The sequence below is a fragment of the Theropithecus gelada genome, chromosome 4 (assembly GCF_003255815.1).
Source record: "Theropithecus gelada isolate Dixy chromosome 4, Tgel_1.0, whole genome shotgun sequence".
Lineage (NCBI taxonomy): Eukaryota > Metazoa > Chordata > Mammalia > Primates > Cercopithecidae > Theropithecus > Theropithecus gelada.
The window spans coordinates 145,893,512-145,920,757 of record NC_037671.1 but is presented as its reverse complement, the minus strand read 5'-3'; the positions used below and the strand labels follow the sequence as shown (position 1 = coordinate 145,920,757).

The following is a 27,246-nucleotide window of genomic DNA, read 5'->3' as shown; positions in this document are numbered from 1 at the left end:
CATGCTGTGGTCTTGCCTGCTCTTTCACAAAAAACCAAGTAAGTCCTTTCCCGAGGTATTCGCACTCATGTTGCTCCTGTTACCTGGAATGCCCTTTTCCCAAATATTTGCATAACTTGCTCCTTCACTTTTTTTGGGGTCTAGGTTAATTGATGTAAACAACAGTTAAGTTCCTACAGCCTATTTCTGGTCAAAGAAACATCACCAAACTTCTAAATAAAGATGAAAACGCTTGTAATATTAAACACTGAAATAAGTGTGAGCTATACATGCATTTAAGAAAGATTAATAAGGGCAAGATAGTTATTTAACTGGAATAATTATTCCACTTCAGAGTTGCTAGTAGCCTATCCTACCTGGCATCTCAGAGTACAAGGTGGGAACCAGCCCTAGGCAGGATGCCATCGTCAATTTTTTTTTGCTCATCAATATTTTAATGAAAAGATGTTGAATTACATGATGTCATTTGAAAACCTGCTGTGGTTCATATTTCCAGTATCAGAGACATTTGAATATATACCTAAGCTTATATTACTGACTGTATTTTAAAGTATTAAATCTAATTTACTTTTAATTAGTTAAACTTTAAAAAAATTATTTTGCACAAGAGCTCTTCCTCTTCGGGACAACTGATTTTATTATTTAAATTAATATGTTAGTAATTGACAAAGTGACATCATACAGCTATTTTAGTAAATTTAGCAAGTTTGATGCACTAATCTATATCAAGCGTAAGTTATAGAGGCTAAGATTTCTTATTTCTTGATTTGGGGAAAACAAAAAATAGAATCACCTTTATCTTTGGATAATATTATAATTCCTAGTAAGTCTGTTTCTAGCAGTATCATTAAACAATTCTAGAAGGAATACTAAAATACTTTATTAGTCAGCTAATGAAAGTATTTTCATGGTAAGAGCAGAATTGTATATAGTACTACTAGGAAATTACTTTTTATCTCTATTTAAGCTATTTGATTTTCCTGTGTTTTAGTTCATCCATGTGTTAAAATTAATACAGTAATAATTACCTCATAAAGATTTTAAATGACTCAGTAAATGTTTATTTTCCACTTTATGAACCATGGATGAAAGATTTTACATTGTGCAGCTTTTTTTTGTTTTTTCAGTTTTTTTTTTTTTTGGTGATTCTTCAGAAATCACTTAGGGCTAATGTGGCAACACTACACCTGTAGACAGCATTACAGTTGTTATAAAGTATTTTTGTAATTAAACATTTCGAGATTTATTTTTTAAACAGATGTTTGCACACAGAATAATTCATTTATAGGATCTATATAATATACAATATTCCTCATATAATGAGTGGAAGTACTGTAGAATTTCATTGTTAATTGATGTGGTTTTTATTCACTATTTCTTAGAGCTTTTTCTTTCTGTAGTCTTTAAAACTTGCAAAGCATGAAAGAATCTACTCAATGGTGTTTATATTCTATTTTATATCTGTTTTTTCTTAGTCTTTTCAAAACTGCAATGGCTGCTATTGAGTTTTTGTTCATTTAACTCTTGATATTGATGATATGACACTATTTTTAAATTTACTTTTTAGAATTATTAGCTACTGCCTGTGGCCATTTTTTTAGTATTTTTTTACAGCATAATTTATGCTGGTCTTTTCTAAAAGGTCTGTTGGAAACATTTATTTTCAAAGCAAAACTTATAGATTTTCTATGGATTTTAAGTACCATTATCCTTATCCTGTATATCATTAAGATTTACTTTTATACTTCTTTATTAAATCACCAGATTATAAGTTTTAAGGAGATAGGGACTTTATGTTGTTCACATGACCTTCCCTAGCTGCAAAGGAGGCTGGGGAGTGTAGTTTAGTCCTGTGCCCAGCTAGAATTCAATCACTGTGGAAGGAGAGAACAGCTTTTGATGGATGTGTATTGATTGCTGCCAGGGCACTGTTTTGTTTCCCTGTTTGTTGCTGCCCAGAATCTGTAGAGGCAGAAGCTGGATCTCCGGGCTCAGTTATCCTTAAATATACTTTGCAAAGTAGTGTGTGTGTCTCAGACTTCTTTTTGTTCTTTATGTCCCTTTATATCAAACTGGGATATTCCCTGGGCTCTTTGTTACCTCTATTGAGTTGTCTTCTGTATGTTTCTCCCCCTAGCGGTTCCTAATTTATTTCCATCTGCTTTCAGTATTTTTGTGTTTTCTCATAATTTCTGGTACTTAAAGAAATATGTTACATACGCGTATTTCAAAACTTATAGTTCTATAAGATATACATATTAAAAATTACATTTACATATATTAACATAGTTTAAATTATGTAGAAATTATATCTATTTAACAAGAAAAATTTTAAATGTATTTTATACTTTTTATATAGAATCTCAGTCTATGATTTCTATTCAAATTCCCCAGCAGATTTGATTTCTTTTACGAGAGATAAAGTACCTTTTCTTCTTTTGATTTATAGAGTTAGAATGACCCGTTATCCAGAATTATACAGAAAAGGACATTTCTGTGCATAGTTTCGTAGTGTATTTTCATTATTTTAATGACAATAAATACATGTATATATGTATATATACACACACACTATACATGTATTTATTATCATTTCAGACATATATGTGTATATATGTATATACACACACATATTTATTTCTTGCTATAGTCATATGAAATAGGTTAGCTAGATTGTATTTTTAGTCGCATTTGATAGTTGAGGAAATTGAAACTTATTCATGATGACAGAGCTGGCCGGTAAAATAGTCAGGATCCCCATTCAAGTTTTCTAATTTCAAATTTTATAATTTATTCACTATTTTTATTTACATCTTTATGCCTTTTTTGTTTTAAGTATAGAAATTTCAGTGGTTCAGGTCACACATGCTTCATTTGTAAAATAAAGAGCTCAACTATATTTATGGTTCTTTCTAGCTCTAAAATTCTATTCGTAGTGCTTTTGAGGATTTCAGTTTCGTATTCATAGGGATGCTTGAGAGTTTGAACTTACAAAGTGGAGAAATTTGATACCAGTTCTTTTTAAGCTTTTTAGACCAACCAGAAGAGATTTTAAATATTATCTAATTCACACTCTTAATAATTTCAGGAATCTTTTTTCCTAACATCCTGAGAGTGGGTTTCCCACCTCTGTTTGAAAGGACACATTGATAGCTTAACTCTTACATAGGTCTTGGGAATATACAAGAGCTCTCAGTTGTGTCTACCGGTGTCTATAAAGTATGGACAAGGGAGAAGAGAAGGAAAGAAAATAGAGGATGGGAGGGGTGGAGAAAGAGATAGGTATAAGACAAGAGGATGAAGGTTATGTGTAAGTTAGCCTGGGTTTTGGTGGTATAATATTAATAGTTGACTTTTTTGCTAGCAATTGGAATCCATGCCATTAAAACCTCTTGCCTTAGATTCTTTTAATTTTACTACCTTGGTCCACGTAACCATGAAAAAACCCAGGAAATAACATACTTTTTGAATTCCCTATTAATTTTTATTGCTGTTTTGTGAATTCTGTTCTACCACTTCTTCTTTAGGAAAAATTGAGTTTGATTTTTCTGTTTAGCATTGTGTTCTTAAAGGGACTTCCCTTTTTATAGAAAAATAGATAATTTAACTAGTTGACTGTTTTAATTTCTGATCGCATTTCTCTTATTAAGACTACCTTGAATTTAAAGGTACAAAGAAATGATGCATTACCTGAAGAACATTATGATAGCTGTGGTTGAGTCTATGATTAACAAGTTTGAAGAAGATGAGACACGAAATCAAGAGAGGCAGAAAAAAATCCAAAAGGAGAAAAGCCGTAGTTACTGCACAGACAATTGCTCTGATAGTGATTCGTCATTCAATCAGGTGTGTTGTTTTGTTTTGCATTTATGTCTTGAAGTGGTGTTTAATAATAGCTTCAATAAATTATTTCTTAGCCATCTTTTTCCTGCCTTCTTAAGATTCAGAAGAAAAATAAACAATAAAATTAAATAACCTAATATTAAATATTTAGTCCATGAAATCACATCTTATAGAATTATGTTCATTGAGTAGCTACATTATATTTGAGACAATTATGAGGAAATTAATGTATGTTAGAATTAAAAAAAATAGCGTGTTGAACCAAATCTGCTTAAGCTCTAGTTAAAACATCTTATTCCCAGTTAATCTGCATTAAAATTTAACTAAATTAGAGATTACGTGTCACGATAAAACATTTCCTTTATACATTCTCTGGAGGTGAAAATTGTGAATTGTTAGTTTTAAAACATTAAGCCTTTTTTTAATGTCAAGAGATTTGAGGTCTTACATTTTCTACTACCAGGTTGTAGGAACCCTTGTCATTTGGCTGCAGCAAAATTAAGAGGAAGATGGGGCCAGTGGCTGGATTGGCCCTAATAGAAGACAAGGAAAACTAGCTGGACTAGAGCCTATGCATGTGCCATGGACTTGTACACAAAGACTACCAGGCCAAAAGAAGCCTGTCTGACCTTAGTGTCGATCTCACCTGGTATTTTTAGTCAAACATTTTTCACCTAATAAGCTATACCACAGGGACATAACTATAAAATAGATCCTAACCATATACCAAGAAGGGATTTGAGGAGTTTGGGTGAAAACATGAACAAATATGTATATTGGTCAAGTTGGGACTGCGTGATTGAAGGAAAAATGGTTTTGGAAATATTGGAAGCATAACTTAAAGGTTATGCTTTGTGCATTGCCACCTGTGCATTGCCACCATTGCATCATTTAGCAGGAGAGATTATGCTGAGTAGTGAACTTTACAAGTCAAATTGATTACCTCATGTGATGGAGGACAAGACAAAGATTGTGAATTTTCTTCATGTTGTAACCCTTAATCATTTCTTGTGGAGGAACTATGTGGAAAAAGGTGGGGTATAGAGATTTTAGTTTAATACGGTCAGATGACTTGTTTAGTAAGTTTATTGAGCTGCTTCTTCAAATCAAGGACTTTCTGGACTTAAAAGGCACAAAAAACGCAATTTTATGACTCTGGGGGCTCACAAGATTATATGTTCTTACCTGCTGAACCACCTGAATACATTGAAATTGAAACATAAGAAAAAAAAATGGAGCATTTGTTCTAACAAGTACAGGTATTCAGATCTAAATAGGACCGATTTCGTAGCTGGCAGTTAAGACCTTGCCAAATCCCAAATGCTGAATTATTTCCAGTCATTAAAATGGTAGATTTTTAAAACATGCAAAGCTTTGGTAGAAATGGGGTTATAGTTTTTGAAGATGTTCTTTTTTTTTTTTTTTTTTTTAAATCTTGTTTTGTTTCAGTTCTTGAGGAGGAATCATGCTTTAAGTTTCCCTGGATATCTTTGGGATGTCCACAGGGTATATATAAGTTTTCACATGTCTATCCTATAAATACAACTTTGTTTTAGAAGGCACTAATTGGGTTGAAAGCAAACTCTGCCCATCAAGAAGGCATGGTATCCCTGGACTTTTGGGAAGAAGCATAAGAGTGACAGAACTGTCCTGAAAGCTATTTCAGTATGTCCAGGTTCTAAGAGATATTGGGTATAGTTTTGCTTATAGTGAAATGAGACTCTCTTTCATATAGCTGACCAAAGAGAGGCTGAATATATTCAGAATTGAAAATATCTCTAAAATTATATTAGTCATTCATTCCAATAAATATTGACAATCTTATTCATGCCTTCAAAATTGTTGTTTCTTGCTGTGGAGTGAAAAAAAAGATCTGAATTTTCCTATGAATAACATTGTAAACAATGCTGATGGTAACTGTTTTGATATTAGTGAAATACTTGTGTTTTGTGAATAGAATGGGCTTTAATTCATTGTTATTACTTAAAAAATTGCAGCCTGATTTTATTTGGAGTTTTGACCCATTATTGAAACACAGGAGACTGTTAGTGTAAGTGTGAGGATATTGAAGAACAAAGGAGAGACAGTAGTTGTTACCATAGTTGCAAGCATTACTATGAAAAGATTTGATATTGTGATTAAACCTGGAACAAGTCTCTGCAAGATAATGCCAGAAAGATAGAAATAATAATACCAGCTCTAATAATAATACCTGCCGTATACTGGTCCCTGTACTTAGCTTTATATTCACTATAGGTATTACTAGTCCATTCTACAGAAAAAAGTGAGGCTTATAATAATAGTTAAATAATTTACCCAAACTTGAATAGCTAGTGAAGGGGGACTTTGAGTTTAAAACTGGCTTCTCTCCCTGCAAAGTCGGTTCTCTTTATTCTTTTCCCAGCTACCTGGAGACTGCTTGGGTATAAGTTATGGTTCCACCACTTACTGGCTGTGTGGCCTTGGACAAATTTCTTAACTTCTTTGTGCTGTAGTGTTTCCCATTTGTAAATGGGGATGAAAATACTACTTACCATATAGGGTTGTTGAGAAGATTAACTGAGTTAATGTATGTCTTGTGTTAGAGCAGTGCCTGGCACACAGACACTGCTTTATACAGGTTAGCTTTTATTGGTGACGTCTCTTAAAGGGAATGCTGAAATGGACACAATTCAGAGACACACTCAAATATAAAAATTTCTCAGCTGTGGTCCTATATGATTTCAAACTGATCATCTCTGGGCCATTTCTAACTGCTTGGGAAATTAGAGGATTACCTCTGATACACATTAAGCTTTCAGAATTCATATCCTTTCCTCTTGCAGTTTTTCTGTCTTTCTCTTCCTCCATAGTAATTAGTATAGTATAGCACAGGCATTGTGCTGTTTTATAGCGTGCAGCTATTTTATAACCTTCCAAGGGAACTTCACCCCAGGGTGTGTACCTTTACGCAGAAGGTAAGTTTAGGATAATAGTCACCTATTACTCTTGCCTGACACAAACATGTTTAAAGTATTCACTCTTCCTTTGTTTTCCAAGCAACTTCTCTTTGAAACCCATCCTTTGGTACCTGTCGTACATAGAATAATGGTCCTCTCAAAGATGTCCATGTCCTAATCCCTAGAACTTGTGAACATGTCACATGACATGACAAAAGGGACTTTGCTGATGTGATTAAGTTAAGGACCTTCAGATTGTAGGATGATCCTGAGTTATCCAGGTGGGATCCATCTCATCACAAGGGTCTGTGTAAGAGAAACCCAAGAGGATTAGAGTCAGAGTAGGCGCTGTTAAGACTGACAGAGGTTGTAGTGATGTGATTGCTGTTTTTGAAGATGGAAGTAGGCCATAAGCCAAGGAATGAGGGTGGCCTCTGGAAGCTGGAAAAGGCAAAGAAATAGATTCTATCTTTCCTGGGAACAACTTGAGCTCTATGTTGCTAAGCTTTGGATTCTTCCAGTAAGAATTTTCTTGAGTAGGTTTTTTTCCTTATTGGGTACATGGCCTTTCTCCTGTCATTCAGAGTATGTCCTTTCAATTATCCTAATTTATTTTATGCTATTCAAATCTTAATCAGAATATCTTGAGTTCAGCAGCTGTTTTCTGGCCTCTATTAAAATCTTCAAAGCTCTATAATGCTCTTTTTGGTGAAGAATTCTGCCTTTGAGGATTTTATACAACTACTGAGAAATGGCAAGACACCGATCTCTTTTTTGGCAACATCACTCAGAGCAATAGGATTAGCTACATCCCAACCTGTACTTCAGAAGTTCCTCAATGTCTGGCTACCCTCACCTGATAAGATTTTAATTATTGCCAGGCGCGGTGGCTCACTCCTGTAATCCCAGCACTTTGGGAGGCCGAGGTGTGTAGATCACGAGGTCAACAGATCGAGACCATCCTGGCCAACGTGGTGAAACCCCGTCTCTACTAAAAATACAACAATCGCTGGGCGTGGTGGCACATGCACCTGTAGTTCCAGCTACTTGGGAGGCTGAGGCAGGAGAATTGTTGAACCTGGGAGGCGGAGGTTGCAGTGAGCTGAGATTGCGCCACTGCACTCCAACCTGGGCGACAGAGTGAGATGCCATCTCAAGAAAAAAAAAAAAAGGCCAGGCAGGCATTGTGGTTCATCCCTGTAATCCCAGCACTTTTGGAGAACAAGGCAGGAGGATTGCTTGAGACCAGTCTGGGCAACATAGAGACAAGGTCTCTATACACACACACCCCACCTTAGCTTGGCGTGGCATTGTATGCCTGTATTCCCAGTGATGGGGGACTGAGGCAGGAGGATTGCTTTGTTACCGGAAAAGTAGTCTTGACCCAGAACCCAAGAGAGTTCTCAGATTTTGTGCAGGAAGGAATTCAAGGCAAGTTGCAGAGTGCAGTGAGAAGAGATAGTTTATTGAAAGTTTATTGCCAGCATCTGTTGTTTCCTTACTTTATTTTTTTTTGAGACGGAGTCTCATTCAGTTGCCAGGCTGGAGTGCAGTGGCACAATTTTGGCGCACTACAGGCGTGTGCCACCATACCCAGGTAATTTTTATATTTTTAGTAGAGACAGGGTTTCACCATGTTGGCCAGGATGGTCTCAATCTCTTGACTTCGTGATCTGCCCACCTTGGCCTCCCAAAGTGCTGGGATTACGGGTGTGAGCCACCGTGCCTGGCCTACTATTATACTTTTTATTTTTAGATGATGTTTTAGATATTATGTATGTTTAAATTGCCTTTGGTGGAAAAAATACCTTTTCTTTCTCCAAAATATCCTATAATCTACTACAAACTTTTTTATAGATGGAAGTTTTTACTTCAGGATTTTTTTCACCAAAGAAGTAAGGAGAAAGGCTAGGGAAAAGTATAGGAAAGCAAGAGAACAAAACAGTCCAAACAGCACTGTAGCTGTGCCTGTGGTACTATTGGTAGCTTTTTTTTACTTGTTTGTTTTGTTTATCTGTTTCATTCATCTCACATTTCTGAGTATGCAACATTTTGGCTTTGTGTCTTTTGAGTCTTATAATGTTATATATGTTTTAATTGCTTGCAAATAATAGTTTTCATATACGTGAAGGTACACTATTCTACTGCGACATTCAGTTCCCATTTAAAAGTCTTGGGAAGAAAAATTCTAAGTTGCTGCCAAATCAAAATAGATCATCTCCTCTTGTCTGAATTATGTTTGTGCTTGGAATTATATTGAAAAAATAACGTATAGCAATATTTCTAAAAGCCTTTTAAATAAATGAATATCCTGTCAATTGTGTTACAGAGTTACAAATTTTGTCAAGGAAAATTACAATTGATTTTAGACCAGTTGGATCCTGGGCAACCTAAAGAGGTAAGTTTCAAGGATAGCTGTTAAGTTTCATGCAGATAGCATATATTTACCATATATGAGATTACAATCAGTAGCAACGAGGTAGTTTCCCTTGAGGCTAAAGCCTTTATGATTATGGGCAATCCTAGACCAATATCCATGGTAAATTTTCAAGTCCAAATGAAAAGTCACAGAGTAAGGGAGGCTTTCCTTAGAGAATTGTTGTGGTTTGGAAGAGGAAATTTTTATCTTTAGCATCAATTTCAAAGGGATAACGTTATAGGCAGTTGTTCCCGAAACTGTTCTTTCATTGTTGTTTTATATGTAACATTGTAGTTAGTCATTTCTTAAGAAAAAAGGTTTTTAATTCTTTTTCTACTTTCAGAAAATGTGAACATCTTTTAAAAATAATTATTTTTAATGGTCAAATAAAAATTATGTATATTCGTCTTGTATAACATGTTTTGTAATATGTATACACTGAGGAATGGCTAAGTTGAGCTGCTCTAACATGCATTGCCTCACATACTTATCATTTTTTGTGGTGAGAACATTTAAAATCTACTCTCTTAGCAGTTTTCAAGAATAAAACATTGTTGTTAACATAGTCATCATGTCATCATGTTACACGGTAGATCTCTTGAATTTACTTCTCCTAACTGAAATTTTGTATCCTTTGACCAGCATCTACCCATGCCTCCCCTAACTATCTGAGCAATTTTGACCCATTTGTTTATTTTTTAGAAAAATTATATATATATATATATATATATTTAAGATAGGATCTTACTCTGTCACCCAGGCTGAAGCACAGTGGCACAATCATGAATCACTGCAGCCTGTACCTCCCTAGGCTCAGGTGATTTTCCCACTTCAGCCTTCTAAGTGGCTGTGACTACACATGCACGCCACTGCACCTGGAGAAATTTTGTATTTTTGGTACAGATGGGATTTTGCCACATTACTTAGGAAGATCTGGAAATACTGTGCTCAAGTGATCCACCTCTTGGCCTCCCAAAATGCTGGGATTATAAATGTGAGCCACTGTGCCTGGCCAGAAAAAGGATTTTTGAGAGAAGCAATTATATTGAATTGTGTCTGTTTATATTTTAAGAGAGTGTACAAATCACTGTTTATGAAGACTTATTTCATTTGAAAGTCAGCATGAAATAGAAAATATGATAGGAATTTTTTTTTTTTTTTTAATCTAAGCCTTTTATGTATTGGTATGCCTATCTTGCCATTTGGTCTCCATTTTAAAAATTATTTTTCTCAACCTATTAAATATAAACTGAATGAATAGTTGTGATTTACTCCTACTGAAATTTTCTAAAAAATCATAGAGAAGAATAATTTTTTTCTTCTCAGCATTTTGCATTATGATTTATTTTCTGGGTTCATACTAATAATAACATCTCTCAAAAAATACTGGAAATGAGTTTTGAATTTTTTATGATAAAAATCCTGTTGCCTTCAATTTAAATGGATGATTTGGAAATCTATACTTGTTCAGAAACCTTCATTTTGCTTCTGCAAGTAGTAAATTCTAAATGGGATTTTTTCCTAAAAATTTCCTGAAATGGAAAAATGACTTAACATTGTAAATGAATTACTAATTTTAAAAACTCTCAATATTTTCCTTACTACCTATCACAAATAAAGTTATATTGAGGAGTTCTTTCATATGAATATATAGACAGTTTCAAATATGTGTATATTCTTTGTCTTTTTTGTCTAAAAGTTGTGCCCTGCTTCCGAGTGTCTGATTTGCTGAGGTTTTGGCTCCTGTCTTTTAGGCCTCACCTTTTTAATGACTAGGCTTTAGTTGTTTCAGTTGGGAAATGACCAGATTTTGAGGATGAGGCTGGAATTAGTATGTTATTATTCACTACTTGGATATTGAGTGGGAGAAAAGCTTTGTTCCATTCTTCATTGGAGTGGAACTATTCTCTCCTACTTTCCCTTGGGTCATACTGTTTTGAGTGAATTCTGATTGCATTTTGAGAAGACTGATTAAGAAGTAAGCTTTCTATGAAAATACATAAATTAGATTTTGCATCCCACTACTGAGTGACTTCCTTTTTTTTTCTACCTAAGTAGTCAGAAGGCCAGAAAATACGGTATAGCACAAGTTCAAACTGATTGTTTTGTGAGAATCGTGCATATATCCTAGAATGGGAACGCTTTGCCAGGGGCATATCTGGGCAGCATTTTGAAATTAAAGCCCTCAAACTGTAGGAACGACCTAGAACAGGGAAAGCCTGTAGGACAAGGTCACTGGAAAACGTTGGTGATTCTGATTCAACTACTATTCTTCCTCCCGTTCCACTTAGACATGATACTTACAATCTCCTACTACATTTAGTATTTTAATTTTTGCTTTACACAAACAGCAACTGTTTTTTTCTCTGCTTAGCACTTAGTTTAAAAAATGATTTCTCAAGAGCTTTTTAATATAAAGGCATCTAATAAATCACTCTTTATAAATTATCCAGACTTTGCCTTTTAGTAGCTTGTTAAATATTGTTTTGGAAAAGTGGCGTTATTTTAGTGACTGAGTGTTAATAAAAGTCTTTTTAAAAATTGTAGGTGAGATACGAAGCCTTGCAAACATTATGTTCCGCCCCTCCATCTGATGTCCTGAACTGTGAAAATTGGACTACTCTCTGTGAAAAACTGACAGTGTCTCTTTCAGATCCTGATCCTGTGTTTAGTGTAAGAAAATGGTTATAGAAATATTAAAAATAATATGTTTTCCCACCATTCTAGAAATAAGTAGAATATGATAGTTATGATAATTTTCTTTTCTTTTTTTTTTTTTTTTGAGACCAAGTTTCATTCTTTTTGCCCAGGCTAGAGTGCAATGGCGCTGCCTCAGCTCACTTCAACCTCTGCCTCCCAGGTTCAAGTGATTCTCCTGCTTCAGCCTCCTGAGTAGCTGGGATTACAGGCATGCCACCACCACGCCCGGCTAATTTTTGTATTTTTAGCAAAGATGCTGTTTGACCATGTTGGCCAGGCTGGTCTCGAACTCCTGACCTCAGGTGATCCACCCACCTCGGCCTCCCAAAGTGCTGGGATTACAGGCATGAGCCACCATGCCTGGCCAATAGTTTTCTTTAATAGTAACTCACACGTTTATGGAACTTCAGTTTCAGCTTTCTAATTGTCAAAATTTTTCTTAAGAAAATTTTATGATTAGATTCAAAATATGGTCATACTTCATTGCCAAATAATACACTGCTACCTTGTGCATTTTGTCTCGTAAAGGAATATCCTAGTATTTTATTTCATTTTTGTTTTGCTTTTTGAGACAGGGTCTTGCTCTGTCACTCAGGCTAGAGTGCAGTGGCATGATCACAGCTCACTTCAGCCTCAACCTCCCAAACTCAAGTGACCTTCCCACCTCAGTCTCCCAGGTAGCTGGGGATTATAGGCATGCACTACCATGCCTGGCAAATTTTTGTATTTTTTGTAGAGATGGGGCCTCACCACATTGCCCAGGCTGGTCTTGAATTCCTGGGCTCAAGTGATCCTCCAGCCTCGGCCTCCCAAAGTGCTGGGATTACAGACTTGAGCCACCACGCCTGGCTGTGTCATTGCTTTTGAATAATGCTGTTTTATGATACTCTCAAATTAAAAAAAAAGAAAAAATATTTTAAAAGGATTCATGGTATATGAAAGTTTGAACTAAAAATGGTGAATTATGGTCAAAAGGACTTATAAACATTTTCCTCATGTATTTAAGTGTTTACTTAGAGATTGCTTAACTGCTTAAAGAGAGAAGCAAGAAAACTAATGCTGAGATTTTAGAAAATAATTTGAGGTGAATCATAACACAAATATAGAAAGTTTCTAAAATTGTAAAATTATGAAGTCAGATATGATTTTATTTAAAATTTGATTTGCATAAAGTTACTTTTTAGGAACAGTTATTGTATGATGAAAAGTAAGCTTTACATGAACAAGTGCAGTAATTCTGCAGATAGTGTCTATGATGAAAATAAAGGAAAAAAACCCCTGATTATCCAAGAATTACATTTTAAACACAAATTGTATTTCCTTTTAGAGGATCTTTTCTTCCTAATTGATTTATCAGTGAAGATAGTTTTGGCTTTAAAATCGATATGATGTGTGGCATAGAATATAAGGCATGAGAAGAAGAGTTACATTTTGCTCTTTGTTCAGCAAATATGTATTGAGTATCTACAGTGTGTATCATTCTCCTTTAGACACTGGGAACACACCAAGGACAGGACACAAAATCTTTGCCCTCAGAGAACTTAGATTTCAGTAGATAACGCAGACAATAAATAAATATTTGTAAAAAAATATAAGGTATCCCAATATATTTGTCTATTTAAAATCAGTCTACCGTTAATGAAGATATGGTTATACTGGTAAACAGAAGTGGTTTGGGAATCTCTGTTTGTAATTGTTGGAAGGGGAAGAAGGTGTTTACCTAATACTTGGATGCAGTTCAACCTTGTTAACACCAGAGGGTATTGTAGACTTCTGGAACCACTCAATGATCCAAGAACTTCAAGGTGAAAAAACTGTATCTCAGGGTTATCTTTAACATTTCAAGCTCTCTAATGACAGATGCAATTGTAAATTTCCCTTTATTTTTTCTTTTACTTAATAAATACAGAATAGTAGCCTAGTAGGTTTCCTTTATTTTACAAATTATGAAATAACTTTATAAAATAGCAAATTGTAGCCATTTAAAATTGTTATGCAGCAAGGTTCAGTTTTATTACTTATGCTAATAAAATTGGAAGCAATTATTATAGAGGAGAGATGCCAATAAAATTAGTCATTTTGAAGTAGAAAACAAGGCATGGAGTTTTTTTCATTTTAAATTTGTGCTTGATCCAAATTCTTTTTGAGTTCAATTCTATTTCTTCATCTCCTCCTCTAAAGGACTCTTACATGCAACTGAGTGAAGCCTATAGGGTTGAAAAGTGTGACAGATACCTATCAGTTGCTGCAACTATAAAAATAGACTTCCCAAAGTGTTTAATATCCTTTGTTCAGTAGGAATTTCTTGGGGCTATAAGAAGATACCTTTAGTAACTTGGGGGAACTATTTCTTCTTGTAAGTGGATTATCTAAACTGATATCAACAGAGTTATTAATTTCTCCCCCCAGATTAGACTATTTAAGGCAATTTTATGTTTTTATTTAATTGAAAGTCAAATTTCACTATTAGGATTAATCTCATCATGATATTAAAGTAGGTATAATTAAAAGGATAATAACAGCTATCATTTTAAAGTAAGTCTTAGTGCCAGGCATTGTGCTAACTACATCTGTTGCCACTTTTAACTTATTTACCTTCTACTGGTTTCTATTTTGAGTTTTAATAATGTAAAAATTTAAACATAGAGTAATTTTCTTGGGAATAGGCAAAATTATTAGGAATAATTCTAAATCTTTAATTACTGAAGCTACCCATGTAAGCAATTAAAAATGATGAATTTTGGATTTGGAAATACAGGGTGTTAAAAAAAATTTGGTACTGCCTACTCTGTTCCTTTGTTTGACACCTTTATATAGTTCCTCTATGAAACCTCACCTTACCCCCTCCTCACCATGTCAATATCTACTATGACCAGATTGTGCAGTAATATCTTTCTGTTATTAGATTCACATATTAGTTTTGGTCAGTTTTAATTTTTGCTGACACAAGAGTGTGCCCTTTTTAAATAAGTACATTCTGACTCTGGTTTCTGAATGGCTTGTTTGTATTTATTTTATTTTCTGGGTTTTTACTGTGTGAAAAATGTTTCATTTCTATTCTATTTTTGTAAGATCTTAGATGCAAATTTTCTGTCTCATTTCTGTAGGACCGGATTTTAAAATTCTGTGCACAGACATTTTCGCTTTCTCCATTACATATGACCAAGGAAGTTTATACAAGCTTAGGTATGTTTATGAAAACATTTAAAAATGTTTTTGTCATTTGCATGTACTTAAGAATGGATAGGAAATAATTTTTTTCAGAAAGCACTGTAAATGAATGATGTAATTTTTTTATGTTTTCCCTTTTTTTTCAGCTAAGTATTTGGAGTCATACTTTCTTTCTAGGGAAAATCATATTCCTACTCTTTCAGCTGGTGTAGATATAACTAATCCTAATATGACTCGTTTACTTAAAAAGGTATCCATTTACTAGAATAAGCTTTCATTTTTATTTATTTAGTTTTATATTTGACGGTGCTAATTTTTTGAGAACTATTGTGCACTGCTTTGTAGGTTCGTCTTCTAAATGAATATCAGAAAGAAGCTCCATCTTTCTGGATTCGTCATCCAGAGAAGTAAGTCCCCTCCCAGTGTATTCCAGCATAGAACTTAGCAGTGTTACCGCCCCATATACCTTTCAGACAGAAAGAGTAAAGACAGTCTTAATGGACTGACACGATTGGGAAGGGATTAATAAAATTTTTATTTTTATTTTTCTTAAGCTTGTCGTGTTTTATACTTAGCTATGTGAATCACAAGTACCACTTTACATCATTTATCACAAGGCAAAAAGAAAATGTAGCATTAGTTTTTTTTTTTTTTTTAACGTATCAGTACTGAAGATCTGCATTAGGTTCTTATTGGTCTTTACTATTACATTTTGGACAAGTTCCTTAAATATTCTTTAAACTTTTTCCTTTCAGCGCTAAAATTTATTCTAAGTTGTAAGAGAATCTGTGAGTCTAAAAAGGAAAGTTAAATTTGCAGATCCAGTGTTGAAGTAAAAAGAACCTGTTGTTAAAGCAGAAACATTGAGTATGAATCCTACCTATGTCATTTACTAAAATAGAGAAAATGTTTCTGAAGATTATATGCTACTTTATACAGTTTGGATGTTATCTAGCGATGGTGCTTCGTGCCTTTTACTAAGTTGTATGATAAATGCCCAATTAACCAGAACACAATTCTGTCACCAGTGGTGAGCCCACTATCTAGTATGTGATTAATGTTTACTCAATTCCATAAATATAAAGTCTACCACCAGTACTATATAAGTAATTGCATTTCTTTTTCCCCAAACCGTAAGGTATATGGAAGAAATTGTGGAGAGTACTTTGTCCTTGTTAACAGTTAAACATGATCAAAGCCATGTTGTCTCACAAAAGATTTTGGATCCGATCTACTTTTTTGCATTAGTTGATACCAAGGCTGTGTGGTTCAAAAAGTGGATGGTAAGGAAAAATAGAATATTTTTATACCTTTTAGTGCATTGCTATATCATTTTAATAAATAGCTAATGTTTGAGTAGTTACTGTGTACTAAGAGTTCTAATCAGTTTTACATGTGTTAACTAATTTATTATAAAAATTTATGAGGTTGATGGTATTAATACCCTCCATTTTTTCAGATGCAGTAGCTGAGATATGGAGAAGTTAACTTGCCCAAGATTTTTTACCTGTTAAGTGGCAGAGCCAGAATAGGATTTTAAGTGGTATTTCATTTGAATCTATTTAAGCTGAATGACTTATTCAAAATCTATTTTTTCTTTAATGTAAAAGCTTCAAAAATTTTAAGCAGATGTGGTATAACATAAGGATTCAGTACATATTTTTTTCGGGCTTAGGAGATATTTCTGAAAGTATTTTTTCATTTGCCTCCCTCCTGAATCTGAAGTTTGGGGAATGTGTTTAGTGTCTGAACCTGGCAATTTCTTACGAAGCTGGTACTGACACTAATATTAAGAGTAGAGAGATCTTTATACTGTTACCTCCCTCAACCTCTGTCGAATAAGAGACGTCTGTGTTTGTCAGTAGTGGCAACAGGACTGACTTTTGTGCTTACATTGTTTTCTCTCTCATTCTGTACTGGGCACCTAGGTACTATGTTTCTTGCACTTGAGAAGAGAGGGGCTGGGGCATTCATTTACACTTCAGCACAATTTGGATGTTATCTAGCGATGGTGCTTTGTGCCTTTTACTAAGTTGTATGATAAATGCCCGATTAACCAGAACACAATTCTGTCTTCAGTGGTTAACCCTTACCTGGCCTATCTAGTATGTGATTAATGTTTACTCAATTAAATTAAATTAATTTAAAATGAACCCTTTGTTCCTCACATCTAACACTTAAAGTTTTTTTTCTTGATTATCAAATTATACCGTTATTTGAGAAAATATGCAAAATATGTAAAATCTTAAATAAAATTAAAATTTTCTAATTATACAATGCAGGGATAACAACTGTTAAGATTTTGTTTCATGTAGATAGGTTGTATATACTTTTATATTTATCTGTTTAGGTCATCTTTTTTTTTTAACAAAATCAGTTATATTTTACTAACTTTGTAATTAACTTTTTTTTCCATTTGACTTTCTTATTGCTAGGAGTTGATTCTTTTTTTTTTTTTTTTTTTTGAGACGGAGTCTCGCTCTGTCGCCCAGGCAGGAGTGCAGTGGCCGGATCTCAGCTCACTGCAAGCTCCGCCTCCCGGGTTCCCGCCATTCTCCTGTCTCAGCCTCCTGAGTAGCTGGGACTACAGGCGCCCGCCACCACGCCCGGCTAATTTTTTTTGTATTTTTAGTAGAGACGGGGTTTCAGCGTGTTAGCCAGGATGGTCTTGATCTCCTGACCTCGTGATTCGCCCGTCTCGGCCTCCCAAAGTGCTGGAATTACAGGCGTGAGCCACCGCGCCCGGCCGAGTAGCTCGTTTTACAGGTGCCTGCCATCACGCTCGGCTAAGTTTTATATTTTTGGTAGAGGCAGGGTTTCACCATGCTGGCCAGGCTGGTCTCGAACTTCTGCCCTCAGGTGCTCCGCCTGCCTCGGCCTCCCGAAGTGCTGGGATTACAGGCGTGAGCCACCGCGCCCGGCCTAGGAGTTGATTCTTAAGAGAATGGGGTACAAATTTATTTAAAAATCACATTCTGAAATGTGTTCTAGTATACATGAAAATTCGTCACATCCTCCTATAATTTTTGCATCTAAGGCAGGAGTTGCCAAATTTTTTATGTAAAGAGCCAGACCATAAATATTTTTGACTTTGTGGGCTGTATAGTCCCTATTGCAGCTGTTCAACCCAATTGTTGTAGCTCCAGAGCATCTATACATAATAGGCAAATGAATGGACTTGACTGTTCAAGTGGATTTTTTTTGCAAAATTGGGTGTAGGCAGAATTTGATCTGAGGGCTGTAGTTTACTGACCCTGGTCTAAGAGATATACTATGAGGATTTATTTTCAGAACATGTTCAATATTAAAAATAGTTTAATACTATGTCAACTTATTTCTCTTATTAAATCTGAAAAAAGGATTAATAGTTTTTGAAACCATTTTAAGCTACAAGGTTTGAAACACAAGGTTTTGATTAACCTTCAGTTAACCAAAACAGAATTTAATCAATGTTTAATTAAAAACTCTATTCCCAGCTGGGCTTGGTGGGTCACATCTGTAATCCCTCACTTTGGGAGGCCGAGGTGGGTAGATCACTTGAGGTTGGGAGTTTGAGACCAGCTTGGCCAACATAGCAAAACCCCATCTCTATTTAAAAAGCAAAAAAAAGAAAAAAAAAGAAAAACAATACAAAAATCCTCTATTCCCTAGAATTCTGAAAAAATTTTGACTTGTATTATTCTGTTTAATATTTTTATTCTTTAAAAAGTTGTTTTTATTATACTTTAAGTTCTAGGGTACATGTGCAGAACATGCAGGTTTGTTGCATAGGTATACATGTGCCATGGTGGTTTGCTGCACCCATCAACCCGTTATCTATATTAGGTATTTCTCCTAATGCTATTCTTCCTGTAGCACCCCACCCCCCGACAGGCCCTGGTGTGTGATGTTCCCCTCCCTGTGTCCATGTGTTCTCATTACTCAACTCCCAATTATGAGTGAGAACATGCTGTGTTTGGTTTTCTGTTCTTCTGATAGTTTGCTGAGAATAATGGTTTCCAGCATCATCCATTTCCCTGCAAACTCATCCTTTTTTATGGATGCATAGTATTCCATGGTGTATATGTGCCACATTTTCTTTATCCAGTCTATCACTGATGGGCATTTGGGTTGGTTCCAAGTCTATGCTATTGTGAACAGTGCTGAAATAAACGTATGTGTGCGTGTGTCTTTATAGTGGAATGATTTATAATCCTTTGGGTATATACCCAGTAATGGGATTGCTGGGCCAAATGGTATTTCTAGTTCTAGATCCTTGAGGAATTGCCACACTGTCTTCCACAATGGTTGAACTAATTTACACTGCCACCAACAGTGTAAAAATGTTCCCATTTCTCCACATCCTTTCCAGCATCTGTTGTTTCCTGACTTTTTAATGATCGCCATTCTAACTGATGTGAGATGGGATCTCATTGCAGTTTTGATTTGCATTTCTCCAATGACCAGTGATAATGAGCATTTTGTCATAAGTTTGTTGGCTACATAAGTGTGTTCTTTTGAGAAGTGTCTGTTCATATCCTTTGCCCACTTTTTGATGGGGTTATTTGTTTTCTTCTTCTTAATCTGTTTAAGTTCGTTGTAGATTCTGGATATTAGCCCTTTGTCAGATGAATAGATTACAAAAATTTTCTCCCATTCTGTAGGTTGCCTGTTCACTCTGATGATAGTTTGTTTTGCTATGCAGAAGCTCTTTAGTTTAATCAGGTCCCATTTATCAATTTTGGCTTTTGTTGCCATTGCTTTTGGTGTTTTAGTCATGAAGTCCTTGCCCATGCCTATGTCCTGAATGGTATTGCCTAGATTTTCTTCTAGGGTTTTCATGGTTTTAGATCTTATGTTTAAGTCTTTAATCCATCTTGAGTTAAGTTTTCCCAACACGGTTTATTAAATAGGAAATCCTTTCACCATTGCTTGTTTTTGTTAGGTTTGTCAAAAATTTATTCTTTTTTTTTGAGACGGAGTCTCTCTCTGTCACCCAGGCTGGAGTGCAGTGGCGCAATCTCGGTTCACTGCAACCTCTTCTTCCTGGGTTCAAGCGATTCTTCTGCCTCAGCCTCCTGAGTAGCTGGGACTACAAGTGCGTGCCACCATGCCTGGCTAATTTTTATATTTTTAGTAGAGACAGGGTTTCACCATATTGGCCAGTTTGAGACCATGCTTGAACTCCTGACCTCGTGATTCGCCCACCTCGTCCTCTCAAAGTGCTGGGATTACAGGTGTGAGCCACCGTGCCCGGCCAATATTTTTATTCCTAAGTGAAATGAAGAAACTATATTTTGAACACTAATGATATCTTATATAATCTAGCTAAAAAATATTTATAGTTTTCCCCGGCTTTGTACAATGCTATACATTTATATGTTTTAATTACATCTATCTTTTGCTCCAAGGAGAGATTTAAAGCTCTTTTGACACTTTGAATCATTTTTAATTATGGTTGGCAGAAAATGATTAGGGTACTGTCACTTTAGAGCATTTCAGTGTTGGCAGATTTCTGCACATGTAGACCATACAGTATCCTCTTCAGTATAAGAGTTGTGCTTTTTTTTTTTTTTTTTTTTCTTTTCCCCACTGTGTATCTTTTTTGGGATTCTGTCATATGTATACTTTTTTGGTGGTGATTTTAAAATAGTTTAGTGTGGAAATTGGACACAATTGATGGATAGAATGTTCTTCTACTGGTTGGTCACTAAATGATCTGCAAGTTTTTTGATACGATCAGCATTCTTGTGATTGCTATCCTCCTAATCCAATACACACATAAACACCTGTCATTGACTATAATGGTTTAAACCTAAGCTATGGTGTGATTTATGATGTTGTCATTGAAGATAATGCAGGAAAAATAGATTTTGAGTGGCACAGCTTGAGTATTAAATATCATTTCCTTTTAATTTTAGCATGCACATTATAGCAGAACTACAGTATTAAGACTTCTTGAAAAGAAATATAAGTCTCTGGTAAGTCTGTAATTCCTTTTTTTTTTTTTTTTTAAATTTATTTATTATTATTATACTGTAAGTTGTAGGGTACATGTGCATAACGTGCAGGTTTGTTACATATGTATACTTGTGCCTTGTTGGTGTGCTGCACCCATCAACTCATCATTTACATCAGGTATAACTCCCAATGCAATCCCTCCCCCCGCCCCCCTCCCCATGATAGGCCCCGGTGTGTGATGTTCCCCTTCCCGAGTCCAAGTGATCTCATTGTTCAGTTCCCACCTATGAGTGAGAACATGCGGTGTTTGGTTTTCTGTTCTTGTGATAGTTTGCTAAGAATGATGGATTCCAGCTGCATCCATGTCCCTACAAAGGACACAAACTCATCCTTTTTTATGGCTGCATAGTATTCCATGGTGTATATATGCCACATTTTCTTAATCCAATCTGTCACTGATGGACATTTGGGTTGATTCCAAGTCTTTGCTATTGTGAATAGTGCTGCAATAAACATACGTGTGCATGTGTCTTTATAGCAGCATAATTTATAATCCTTTGGGTATATCCCCAGTAATGGGATGGCTGGGTCATATGGTACATCTAGTTCTAGATCCTTGAGGAATCGCCATACTGTTTTCCATAATGGTTGAACTAGTTTACAATCCCACCAACAGTGTAAAAGTGTTCCTATTTCTCCACATCCTCTCCAGCACCTGTTGTTTCCTGACTTTTTAATGATCGCCATTCTAACTGGTGTGAGATGGTATCTCATTGTGGTTTTGATTTGCATTTCTCTGATGGCCAGTGATGATGAGCATTTTTTCATGTGTTTGTTGGCTGTATGAATGTCTTCTTTTGAGAAATGTCTATTCATATCCTTTGCCCACTTTTTGATGGGGTTGTTTGTTTTTTTCTTGTAAATTTGTTGGAGTTCTTTGTAGGTTCTGGATATTAGCCCTTTGTCAGATGAGTAGATTGCAAAAATTTTCTCCCAATCTGTAGGTTGCCTGTTCACTCTGATGGTAGTTTCTTTTGCTGTGCAGAAGCTCTTTAGTTTAATGAGATCCCATTTGTCAATTTTGGCTTTTGCTGCCGTTGCTTTTGGTGTTTTAGACATGAAGTCTTTGCCCATGCCTATGTCCTGAATGGTACTACCTAGGTTTTCCTCTAGGATTTTTATGGTATTAGGTCTAACATTTAAGTCTCTAATCCATCTTGAATTAATTTTCGTATAAGGAGTAAGGAAAGGATCCAGTTTCAGCTTTCTACTTATGGCTAGCCAATTTTCCCAGCACCATTTATTAAATAGGGAATCCTTTCCCCATTTCTTGTTTCTCTCAGGTTTGTCAAAGATCAGATGGCTGTAGATGTGTGGTATTATTTCTGAGGACTCTGTTCTGTTCCATTGGTCTATATCTCTGTTTTGGTACCAGTACCATGCTGTTTTGGTTACTGTAGCCTTGTAGTATAGTTTGAAGTCAGGTAGCGTGATGCCTCCAGCTTTGTTCTTTTGACTTAGGATTGTCTTGGAGATGCGGGCTCTTTTTTGGTTCCATATGAACTTTAAAGCTGTTTTTTCCAATTCTGTGAAGAAACTCATTGGTAGCTTGATGGGGATGGCATTGAATCTATAAATTACCTTGGGCAGTATGGCCATTTTCACGATATTGATTCTTCCTATCCATGAGCATGGTATGTTCTTCCATTTGTTTGTGTCCTCTTTAATTTCACTGAGCAGTGGTTTGTAGTTCTCCTTGAAGAGGTCCTTTACATCCCTTGTAAGTTGGATTCCTAGGTATTTGATTCTCTTTGAAGCAATTGTGAATGGAAGTTCATTCATGATTTGGCTCTCTGTTTGTCTGTTACTGGTATATAAGAATGCTTGTGATTTTTGCACATTAATTTTGTATCCTGAGACTTTGCTGAAGTTGCTTATCAGCTTAAGGAGATTTTGGGCTGAGACAATGGGGTTTTCTAAATATACAATCATGTCATCTGCAAAGAGGGACAATTTGACTTCTTCTTTTCCTAACTGAATACCCTTGATTTCTTTCTCTTGCCTGATTGCCCTAGCCAGAACTTCCAACACTATGTTGAATAGGAGTGGTGAGAGAGGGCATCCCTGTCTTGTGCCAGTTTTCAAAGGGAATGTTTCCAGTTTTTGCCCATTCAGTATGATATTGGCTGTGGGTTTGTCATAAATAGCTCTTATTATTTTGAGGTACGTTCCATCAATACCAAATTTATTGAGCGTTTTTAGCATGAAGGGCTGTTGAATTTTGTCAAAAGCCTTTTCTGCATCTATTGAAATAATCATGTGGTTCTTGTCTTTGGTTCTGTTTATATGCTGGATTATGTTTATTGATTTGCGAATGTTGAACCAGCCTTGCATCCCAGGGATGAAGCCCACTTGATCATGGTGGATAAGCTTTTTGATGTGTTGCTGAATCCGGTTTGCCAGTATTTTATTGAGGATTTTTGCATCGATGTTCATCAGGGATATTGGTCTAAAATTCTCTTTTTTTGTTGTGTCTCTGCCAGGCTTTGGTATCAGGATGATGTTGGCCTCATAAAATGAGTTAGGGAGGATTCCCTCTTTTTCTATTGATTGGAATAGTTTCAGAAGGAATGGTACCAACTCCTCCTTGTACCTCTGGTAGAATTCAGCTGTGAATCCATCTGGTCCTGGACTTTTTTTGGTTGGTAGGCTATTAATTGTTGCCTCAATTTCAGAGCCTGCTATTGGTCTATTCAGGGATTCAACTTCTTCCTGGTTTAGTCTTGGAAGAGTGTAAGTGTCCAGGAAATTATCCATTTCTTCTAGATTTTCCAGTTTATTTGCGTAGAGGTGTTTATAGTATTCTCTGATGGTAGTTTGTATTTCTGTGGGGTCGGTGGTGATATCCCCTTTTTCATTTTTAATTGCATCGATTTGATTCTTCTCTCTTTTCTTCTTTATTAGTCTTGCTAGTGGTCTGTCAATTTTGTTGATCTTTTCAAAAAACCAACTCCTGGATTCATTGATTTTTTGGAGGGTTTTTTGTGTCTCTATCTCCTTCAGTTCTGCTCTGATCTTAGTTATATCTAGCCTTCTGCTAGCTTTCGAATGTGTTTGCTCTTGCTTCTCTAGTTCTTTTAATTGCGATGTTAGAGTGTCAATTTTAGATCTTTCCTGCTTTCTCTTGTGGGCATTTAGTGCTATAAATTTCCCTCTACACACTGCTTTAAATGTGTCCCAGAGATTCTGGTATGTTGTATCTTTGTTCTCATTGGTTTCAAAGAACATCTTTATTTCTGCCTTCATTTCGTTATGTACCCAGTAGTCATTCAGGAGCAGGTTGTTCAGTTTCCATGTAGTTGAGCGGTTTTGATTGAGTTTCTTAGTCCTGAGTTCTAGTTTGATTGCACTGTGGTCTGAGAGACAGTTTGTTATAATTTCTGTTCTTGTACATTTGCTGAGGAGTGCTTTACTTCCAATTACGTGGTCAATTTTGGAATAAGTACGATGTGGTGCTGAGAAGAATGTATATTCTGTTGATTTGGGGTGGAGAGTTCTATAGATGTCTATTAGATCTGCTTGCTGCAGAGATGAGTTCAATTCCTGGATATCCTTGTTAACTTTCTGTCTCGTTGATCTGTCTAATGTTGACAATGGAGTGTTGAGGTCTCCCATTATTATTGTATGGGAGTCTAAGTCTCTTTGTAAGTCTCTAAGGACTTGCTTTATGAATCTGGGTGCTCCTGTATTGGGTGCATATATATTTAGGATAGTTAGCTCTTCCTGTTGAATTGATCCCTTTACCATTATGTAATGGCCTTCTTTGTCTCTTTTGATCTTTGATGGTTTAAAGTCTGTTTTATCAGAGACTAGTATTGCAACCCCCGCTTTTTTTTGTTCTCCATTTGCTTGGTAAATCTTCCTCCATCCCTTTATTTTGAGCCTATGTATGTCTCTGCGTGTGAGATGGGTCTCCTGAATACAGCAGACTGATGGGTCTTGACTCTTTATCCAATTTGCCAGTCTGTGTCTCTTAATTGGAGCATTTAGTCCATTTACATTTAAGGTTAAGATTGTTATGTGTGAACTTGATCCTGCCATTATGATATTAACTGGTTATTTTGCTCATTAGTTGATGCAGTTTCTTCCTAGCCTCGATGGTCTTTACATTTTGGCATGTTTTTGAGATGGCTGGTACCGGTTGTTCCTTTCCATGTTGAGTGCTTCCTTCAGGGTCTCTTGTAAGGCAGGCCTAGTGGTGACAAAATCTCTAAGCATTTGCTTATCTGTAAAGGATTTTATTTCTCCTTCACTTATGAAACTTAGTTTGGCTGGATATGAAATTCTGGGTTTAAAATTCTTTTCTTTAAGAATGTTGAATATTGGCCCCCACTCTCTTCTGGCTTGGAGAGTTTCTGCCGAGAGATCTGCTGTGAGTCTGATGGGCTTCCCTTTGTGGGTAACCCGACCTTTCTCTCTGGCTGCCCTTAAGATTTTTTCCTTCATTTCAACTTTGGTGAATCTGGCAATTATGTGTCTTGGAGTTGCTCTTCTCGAGGAGTATCTTTGTGGCGTTCTCTGTATTTCCTGGATTTGAATGTTGGCCTGCCCTACTAGGTTGGGGAAGTTCTCCTGGATGATATCCTGAAGAGTGTTTTCCAACTTGGTTCCATTTTCCCCCTCACTTTCAGGCACCCCAATCAGACGTAGATTTGGTCTTTTTACATAATCCCATACTTCTTGCAGGCTTTGTTCATTTATTTTTCTTCTTTTTTCTTTTGGTTTCTCTTCTCGCTTCATTTCATTCATTTGATCCTCAATTGCTGATACTCTTTCTTCCAGTTGATCGAGTCGGTTACTGAAGCTTGTGCATTTGTCACGTATTTCTCGTGTCATGGTTTTCATCTCTTTCATTTCGTTTATGACCTTCTCTGCATTAATTAGTCTAGCCGTCAATTCTTCCACTTTTTTTTCAAGATTTTTACTTTCTTTGCGCTGGGTACGTAATTCCTCCTTTAGCTCTGAGAAATTTGATGGACTGAAGCCTTCTTCTCTCATCTCGTCAAAGTCATTCTCCGCCCAGCTTTGATCCGTTGCTGGCGATGAGCTGCGCTCCTTTGCCGGGGGAGATGCGCTCTTGTTTTTTGAATTTCCAGCTTTTCTGCCCTGCTTTTTCCCCATCTTTGTGGTTTTATCTGCCTCTGGTCTTTGATGATGGTGATGTACTGATGGGGTTTTGGTGTAGGTGTCCTTCCTGTTTGATAGTTTTCCTTCTAACAGTCAGGACCCTCAGCTGTAGGTCTGTTGGAGATTGCTTGAGGTCCACTCCAGACCCTGTTTGCCTGGGTATCAGCAGCAGAGGCTGCAGAAGATAGAATATTTCTGAACAGCAAGTGTACCTGTCTGATTCTTGCTTTGGAAGCTTCCTCTCAGGGGTGTACTCCACCCTGTGAGGTGTGGGGTGTCAGACTGCCCCTAGTGGGGGATGTCTCCCATTTAGGCTACTCAGGGGTCAGGGACCCGCTTGAGCAGGGAGTCTGTCCCTTCTCAGATCTCAACCTCCGTGTTGGGAGATCCACTGCTCTCTTCAAAGCTGTCAGACAGAGTCGTTTGCGTCTGCAGAGGTGTCTGCTGCTTTGTTATTGTTTTCTGTGCCCTGCCCCCAGAGGTGGAGTCTACAGAGACAGGCAGGTTTCCTTGAGCTGCTGTGAGCTCCACCCAGTTCGAGCTTCCCAGCAGCTTTGTTTACCTACTTAAGCCTCAGCAATGGCGGGCGCCCCTCCCCCAGCCTCGCTGCTGCCTTGCCGGTAGATCACAGACTGCTGTGATAGCAATGAGGGAGGCTCCGTGGGTGTGGGACCCTCCCGGCCAGGTGTGGGATATGATCTCCTGGTGTGCCTGTTTGCTCAAAGCGCAGTATTGGGGTGGGAGTTACCCGATTCTCCAGGTGTTGTGTGTCTCAGTTCCCCTGGCTAGGAAAAGGGATTCCCTTCCCCCTTGCGCTTCTCAGGTGAGGCAATGCCTCGCCCTGCTTCAGCTCTCGCTGGTCGGGCTGCAGCAGCTGACCAGTACCGATCGTCCGGCACTCCCCAGTGAGATGAACCCAGTACCTCAGTTGAAAATGCCGAAATCACCGGTCTTCTGTGTCGCTGGCGCTGGGAGTTGAAGACTGGAGCTGCTCCTATTCGGCCATCTTGCTCCGCCCCCCAGCCGGCTAGTTGTAATTCCTTTTTT

The 27,246-nt window shown here is 36.6% G+C and overlaps 1 protein-coding gene across 2 annotated transcripts in view; it reads left to right on the top strand.

Annotated features, from left to right (window-relative positions):
* The window catches only part of TBC1D32 (TBC1 domain family member 32), a 235,716-nt gene that overhangs the window by 13,520 nt on the left and 194,950 nt on the right, over positions 1-27,246 (top strand). For both annotated transcript variants that reach the window (XM_025382902.1, XM_025382901.1), the window contains 8 exons: positions 3,669-3,846; positions 9,112-9,180; positions 11,749-11,874; positions 15,009-15,087; positions 15,219-15,322; positions 15,418-15,479; positions 16,211-16,355; positions 20,973-21,032. In XM_025382902.1, coding sequence (XP_025238687.1) covers positions 3,669-3,846; positions 9,112-9,180; positions 11,749-11,874; positions 15,009-15,087; positions 15,219-15,322; positions 15,418-15,479; positions 16,211-16,355; positions 20,973-21,032 — 823 coding nt within the window. The remainder of the gene's footprint in view (positions 1-3,668; positions 3,847-9,111; positions 9,181-11,748; positions 11,875-15,008; positions 15,088-15,218; positions 15,323-15,417; positions 15,480-16,210; positions 16,356-20,972; positions 21,033-27,246) is intronic.